This window comes from Oreochromis aureus, linkage group 23 (genome assembly GCF_013358895.1).
Source record: "Oreochromis aureus strain Israel breed Guangdong linkage group 23, ZZ_aureus, whole genome shotgun sequence".
NCBI classification, from domain to species: domain Eukaryota; kingdom Metazoa; phylum Chordata; class Actinopteri; order Cichliformes; family Cichlidae; genus Oreochromis; species Oreochromis aureus.
The window spans coordinates 45,771,474-45,779,329 of NC_052963.1; the positions used below are offsets into that span (position 1 = coordinate 45,771,474).

The 7,856-nt window shown below is 45.3% G+C and overlaps 1 protein-coding gene across 1 annotated transcript in view; it reads right to left on the reverse strand.

Moving 5' to 3' along the window:
- Window positions 1-7,206, reverse strand: part of p3h2 (prolyl 3-hydroxylase 2) — a 44,597-nt gene extending 37,391 nt beyond the window's left edge. Inside the window, exon 1 of the mRNA XM_031745400.2 lies at window positions 6,624-7,206. Within this exon, the coding sequence (XP_031601260.1) occupies window positions 6,624-7,040 (417 nt within the window). The 5' untranslated portion in view covers window positions 7,041-7,206. The remainder of the gene's footprint in view (window positions 1-6,623) is intronic.
- Window positions 7,207-7,856: the final 650 nt, after the last annotated feature.

Consider the following 7,856-nt stretch of genomic DNA (forward strand, 5'->3'; position numbering starts at 1 on the left):
ATTGTCATGTGTGCTTAACCAAACAGACAAAGAGGATAACAGGCATGTGACCTTACTCTGCTCGGAGGCCTGCAGCTCTGTGCAGCTGGGACCTCACACAGAGTACCACAAACTTCCTGCCATGAAGAGTCATTTTACCCACTTTAGTGAGGAAGATTCAGGTTCCTGTGCACTCTCCCTTCTTTGCGGTTTCCACTCTTAACAGCGCACGACTTATCGTGGTCGAGGACAAAACCAACTTAATGCAACTGCACAATTTATGGCCCATGGTTGTGCAGAACAAGCTGTGGGCTGGATATAAGACGCATCACAACCTGATGAGTATTTTACCTCCTTTGAGAGGTTGGCTAAAGTGGCTTAAACCAGTGCCAACAGTTCAATTAGAGCAAAATGTTTAGTCTGAATAAGCAAATGAGTATAGCTCTTGAAGTGACCACTGGCTACGCGCAAGCAAACATTTTGATTAAAAGAAAACAGCAGCAGGGGAGATGGAATAGAGTGTAGCAACTGGCATGCCAGTGGGTATACGACTACCTCTGCTGCAGTCATCAATGTAGGCTGTAATTCATAAGCATTATCCGTTAGTCCCTAGAAGGCTCCTCGTGGTTTCAGCAGGCAGCTCTGTCTGCAGCAGCACATCCTCCAGACCATCCAAAGTTGACTTTAGTATTTTTCTGGGAAAGTCAACACACATTACTCAGGCGCACTTTGTGCAAACACGTCTCCTCCCTGTGTGCTTTGTAGATGACACATTTGACTGAAATAAACATGGCCCCGCCCATCTACCAAAAAACACCTCACAATTTACCAAAAAGTGTGAAAAAAAAGTGTGTAAATGCAAACTCGACTTTTTCCATGCTAACTCCGGTTTCTGTGCTCAGACACCGCGGAGACGTTGGCAACGTCACCAAACAAAGAGCGACAGCCTCCATTAGAGGCATGCATACAAACACACATAGAAACTAAACCAGTAGAAGCAACAACGTCCTCTTGGCAAACACTTCAATGTGAGAAAAGGAGGGAAAAATCCACATGAACACATCTAAATACTGTTCTTCCGCTTTTACCAAAATCCTGCTTATGGGATCAAGAGGATATTGTGAACTTTCATGAAAAAGGAATACACTGCAGTCACCATGTGGTCACTGTGACAAAACTGAAGGCCGAATCAAAGACGTCCTGATTCCTGTCAGATCCAACTACGTCTGTTCTTTTACTTGGACTCATTTTCACAGAGGCCAGTGTTTCACAAGCCAAGTCCATCTCTGCTCCATTCATCTGTCTTTTTCATGACTGCAAACCGATGCAGTGTTTTCAGCTGATCCTGAACCAGCCTCCTGCACCCTGCTCTCCGGCAGCAGTTTGTTAATCAGGGCAAGAACAATATAGGTGCCACGCCCCCACATTCCTGTCATGGGTTATCCGCTGAAATCCAGTCATGCAGAAGACTTTTGGCACTGCTAAGTGCCACAATGTGTGATCATCTGGGCAAAGCACAGCATGCTTTGCCCAGGAGGGCATGATGATGGTGCAGGTGTGGAACATTCTGACTCTGAATGAGGTGTTCAGTCTCACTTTACCTCTCCTGTTTCCCCGTTACTGAAACAACACAGCAGTGCGTTTGTTTTTCGGAACATTTCCATTTAATCTTCATTGTGTGACAGTTAAAGAAACACCAGTGAATCCATCACTCACCAACTTATGTTTTAGATCTGCAATGTTTAAAATTCCTGTTTGGCAAGAAGGCAGCAGAGAAGCAGCAGCACACAGCTGAAACCTTTTAAGGTGGACCTGAAGCATCAAGCCAGTTGGACTGTTGGACTCACACACGCACACAGGTTGACTAAAGTTTAAACTCAACACATCACGATAGTGAAGATGCAAGAACATGTCCTCGTTTTTCTTGGCTTCGTGTGTAGATGATGACGTTAATTACGATGTACAAGTTTTGGGCTCTGGTGAGATAAGCCGCGATCTTTGAGGGCTTAATGTCGTGCAACTTTGAGCACGTGCAGTGGAAGCATAACCTGCTGGTGATCCTATGCATGCACGTGCCCTGCTGGCCACTGAAACTAAAATTTGCAGCTCTCATTCATTTGGACAGCGCCTTGGTCTTGTTAACCCAAAATAACCGCCCAGAGGCATCCTTTTCTTGGCTCACCATTCAACAGATGGTTACCAAGTGGCAAGCCAAGTCTTGTATACCTAAAACTAGAACTTGCTGCTTTTACTTCAGCTCAGACTAAAGCAGAACACGCTCAAGAACAAGAGCAGACACAAATCCCTCAGAGGCTGCGTCAGAAAGAGCAACCAGACAATAAGAAAAAAAAGAATCTGTGCCAACTCAAATATGTGAATTCATGTGCCAGGAGCGGATCAAGCAGCCATTCATAGTTTCCTCTTTTCAATTCTCCAAAACATCAAACCAGTTCTTAAACATCACGTTTAAAAAAAGTCTTGTTTTCAGTGACAAACAAATCAAGGAGCTGCTGCACCCAAACATTTGATGAGACCTTTAAATTCAATGAAATTCTCATCCACACTCGCAGTCACTTTTTAGGTGTGATAACCGCAGAATGACTGCTGCGGACACAAACACATGAATCAGACTCGGCAGCAACTGGACTGTTTTTGCTACTTTAACTGTGGCAGACGTAGAGCTCGCTCTCTGTGTCCCCTTATTATGTGCAGATGACAGTGCCATCATCTCAGACTCAGGCTCACTGCTCTGAATGCTTTTAATACAATGTTCATTCTCTCTTAACAAACACTCACTTTGTCCAAGATTCTTCTCCAGAGTCCAAACTAATGTTGACGCCTCAAAACAAGGAGCAGACCCCTGCCCCAGCACCTCCCAGGGCGCTTAAGTCTCACCAGTTCTGTCAATTTCTTTTAATTTAGCTTTTCTCTGATTCACGTACACACCCGAGGTTTTATATAAGCATACGGGATGCAAGCGGAGTAGTATCAGAACCACAACCTTCCAGCTGTGTTATAATCAAATCATCGTATTCATGAATGAGTTGGACTTGATTTTTAAAAAATCCCAAGAAACAGCAGCAGACTTTAGTGTCCTGACCTGCTGCCACGTTCTAGCACCATCCTGGGAGACACGGGGAAGTCCTCAAAGCAGAAAAGATAAATGGGACAGTCGGACAAATCGTGAGAAAGCTGCTCTCCCTCTGTTCTCATCTCTCAGAGAAAAGTAAACTCGAATGAACAGATTTACATGATTCCTGCCAAATCTTTGCATTTTTCCCATCACTGCAGATACATTCAGTCCCGTTCATTAACAGAACAAAGAGGACAGCACATCAACAGGGTGAGTGCACCATCCCACTGTCCCAAATCTGTACGAGATGACTAATGACAGTGGGCAGTCTGGGACGAGCCCTGCTGGGTCTGGAAAGACTCGACTTAATCTACAGTAAGATGAAAACTAAGTAAAGTAGAAGAAAACGTCTCCACAGCAGCAATAATGGACCATTACATCTACACAAAGGAAAAAGGGATACGCAGCTCACTTTGGACTACAACATCCACCACGCTGACTTTAACGCAGTGGTTGTTATGCTGATGTATCAATGCGTCTCCAACCATTACTCAGATCGCCAGATCTGAGAGTGTAACAAAAATCCAAAAGTGACATTTCAACAGCCTTTGTGGACATTTTCTGTGATCTGTGGTTGAGGCCCTCACTCCCAACGTAGCGCCCACAGGCTTGGAGCAGACTGAGGACTCATCCAAGTTTTGGGTGAATTGCTGGAAACCCTAATATAGGTCTAGTGTGAAATGCCAGAAAAGCTGAATGACTCCCCGCAGAGATGCACAGGCAGAATATGGTGACGTAAACAGTGGACGAGAAAACGTCTTGAGCACACATAATATTTGGTGTGAACTTTTAATCTCAATGAAAGATTTAAAATGTGTGGTCTGGGACTGAATGATGGCTGCCTGCATCCACCGAATGTCATTACAAAGAAAAATTTGTCACGAAACTTTTTTGAGAAGTAAAAAGAAAAAACAAGTTCCCCTTTACAAACCACTTCTTGGAATAACAGTGGATTTAAAAAAAAACTGTTGCTGGGAGAGTTGCATGACTTTAGCGAGCGCACAAAGACCGCTCCACAAGTTTCCCTTAATACTTACAAAAAAAGGTGACGTGCATCTTTTTTTAGAAAGGTATACAAACCACAAAAGGAAAATAAAATATTTGCCCTGCTGAATGACAGGCGAGCTGGAGACTTGCACCCAACAGCAACATTATGCCGTAGAGCGTCAGGAGGAGGGTGTGGGACAGCAGAGCGTCAGAGACTACAGGAGCACGCCTTTTATTTTTAGTTAATACCACCAAGAGCCTGCACACTAGCACACGTGAGGGTCTCTGTGCACTTATTCAGAATCTGATAAAAGTGTGCAGCTAACAGTCATTGTGGCCAAACAGCAGCCCCGCTCTGCCCCTCTGTACCTGTGGCGAGCTCGCTGTGTTCCCAAAGGGTTCGGTTCACGAAGATGTCAAAACAAAACAGCAAAGGCAGGGCTGAAATAAATATTCAGAAGAGTGTGTGTGTGTGTCCTTTTGTGGGGAAACAAAAACAAAACATTATGTGCCATTTTGTTCTCAAAACAGATGTCGGAGAAAACATCATTCTTTGCACAAAAGTTGAGAAATATTGTCATAGCTGGACGAGCATCTGTCTGTAAAGTGGAGTCTATGATCACGTCTAGACAGGAGAGAGTGCTCAGCTCTGAATCTTTCTCTGCTGATTCAGGAGAAAGAACAAAAACCACCTCACAGCGAAGCAGCAGACCTAACACGGCAGATCAACTTCCTACCACAGTAGCAGCTGTGCGTCATCACCTGGGCATGTGGGGCTGGTCTGCAGTCAGCAGCAGTCCACATGTGGGAGGACGGTGCCAGCTTGTCAGCCTAAATCCAACTGGGTTAAACTGCCCTCGTCTGACTTCAATGAAATAATCTTATTCCAGTTTTTCCTTTCTTGCATTTTATAGCTTGATTGGCACAATCACATGCTGCGTGATAGTTGCACTCAGCATCCAAACGTCAAAGCTAACGCGCTTCCTGCTGAGGGACACATGAAGAAGTCGTGTCACAGCTGTAGCCATGTTGAAGTGTTCTGGCCCTTACAATCCATCCAAAACTCCAGGAGATGCTTCCCTCACCTTTTCTCCCCCCTCCCACACAAACTAAGAAGAACAGTGACTAGACTGACTAAATCAACACGTATCTAGAGGGGCTTTCCAACTTTTCTCTAAACATCCTTTAATGAGAAAGACCAGCGGTGTTACAGTTTGGTGAAGCCGTGCACAGACAACCCACAAATATTCACAGACTACCAGGGACACAAAGCTACTCCTCCTTGAGGGACAAAAAGCAGCACACAGAGCCTGAATAAGCCATTACACTTTGTTCCCAGCTCGCCTACTTTATCTCTCTCAGTGTTCCCACGCTTTGCTTTGCGCTCACCAAATGATGAGCCTCATGGGAAGTTCCATTTAGAAAGTCTGTGATAATGCAGACATCATCCTAATTAGTGCCTCTTATAGACCTGAAGCTGTCCAAAGAAAAAAATAAATCAAAGGACTGAAAAGCTGAATTTGTTAGTTCAGTGCACTTCAAGTGGACCTTGATGTATCTGCTTCATACAAACAAGCGGGTTTGTAACACTGTGGATGTGGGACGGAGCCGGAAAGAGAGAGATTGAAAACCCACAAACATGTGTTGAAAAACCAACAGTGCACGCCAAGAAGCCGCAAAGCCAAACAAAGCAAAGCACTGCTGTAAAACAAAAGACAAGTGCACAGATCTGCATAACAGCAACACAATTTTATGTTACAGCGTATTGTTGTGGTCAGGGAGACTGAGAACATGGCTGTCAGCCTACAGATGTATAAAGTTCTGCATCTGATTTATCATGACAAGCATGATTCACATACAGGTAACTGAGCTGGTGGGAAAATCCAAGTACTTGTACTTGATAACAAAGTGTCACTTGATGCAAGTACAGATGCCAAAGGCTCAGCAGTGCATGTATTGTATAACGTATTTGTGAAAATGCTGTATTTGTGTTTTCTAATATTTGGTGCTCTGGGTCTCTCAGCCTGAAGAACAACAATGGATTGAAGCACTTTGTGAACAGTGTCGCAAAGCAGCAGCTCAAAGATCTCCTGCGCTCCGTGTAGAGTCTTCTGGGTGGGCGTGTTTCGTGGGGTATCAAATTGCCCCCCGGGGATCATAAAGCTTATGTTGAATCTTAAAGTGATCGTTGCCAAGTTTTCAGTGAAAGAAAACTGGCAAATGTTTTTCTAAATACTTTCTCTTTCCTTTGAGTATCCTGATGTGTATTAACGTGTCTTGCAACAATAATACACCTACTGTACGCACCGTGTACGTGGGGTATATTGCGCAACAATGGCACAAGCAAACCCTCGCTGTTCTCTCCTCTCTCTGCTTCTTGTTGCCAGGCAGCAGAAACGTTTTTTTAATGAGGAATGCAGCAGGTAGCGTTGAGCAGACCAGCCAGACAAACCATCCCCCGCCGGGTCCACAACAATAGTGCTCATTCAGCTCCAGCGGTTCACTCCTTCTCCCCCCTCCTTACCTTCTGATAAGCCTGCTGGAGATAGTTGTACGGGATCCTCCTGTTGAAGTCCTGCACCACATCCTCGCTGACTTTGTGCAGAGACTGCGTGCCAACTTTTGCCTCGATGCATTTGTTCATACACGCTGCTCTCCGCAGGACCGAGTCGAAGAAGCGCAGATCCGAGAAGCTTTCATCAAACGGATGCTGGTCCTGGCACCTCAGCCGGCACTGGACCCTGGTGGCCCGGACATGTCTGTTGCTGCTGAGCGCCCCCTCCATGTAGCGCACCACGCTCTCATAGTCGGCACTGTAAAACGCTTCCACCGCGTTATCATATAAAAGGTCGTACGGCTCCAGCACACCGGCGGAAGACGGCAACACGGCTGAGAGCAGGACCGGGAGAAAGATAAGAGTCGGTAACAAGTTTCCATCCATCCTCTTGTCTTCAGGCTGCGAGGAGCGTCAGGCGGAGAGCACACAGAAATCAGCTCAGCCTCCTTTTCCAGTTCATCCAAGCGCTTCTCTCAGAGTCACCAGCCGAGCGAGGCGGAAATGGAATAATTACTTATCGAGGACACACTTGTTATGACCCCCCTCTCGCTCCTTTAACTCCTCCCCTCCGAGATGAATGGCCACGGTACAATCAAAGCGCGTTTTCGTAACAGGGAAACAAACAGCCCCCACGGGGAGTCACGGGCAGTCCCGTGGGTCCTGTTCGTTCAACGTTTAAAACACGAAACGCTGCGTTTAAAGGAGGAATGCACCTTTAAACAGTTTGGGTTCATCGAGGTAAATCTTTAAAAAATCTCCAGTTTTAGACAATTTGAGCTCACCGAGACAAACCTGAAGATGTTTTCAGTCATAAAGAAACCCTGAAAAGGAGACATTTGACTTCTCAGATTTAAGGAGTCTACAAAAGTAACCGAGAGAGATTCAAACAGGTAAGCAAATCCCAAAAAGCTGGTTCTGTTCACCTGGATGTGTCGCCTTCAGTGGGAGAAACGTTTTCGTCACTCTCTCCTTCCAAATGAACAGAATCAACTTTCTGGGAGTCCAAAACAACAAACTCTTCAGTTCATCCAAAGTCAACGAAACTTCGTTTCCAAGCTGTTTGCGCAACCTCAATAATTCGCATGTTAACTCAATGGAGACTGCGCTGTTTAAGAATGAATTCATTTATACTGTGAGCACAGGAAACAACGGGGGCAAATACATTTCGAGAAAATTCTTTGTCAACAAAAGAAAAACGCG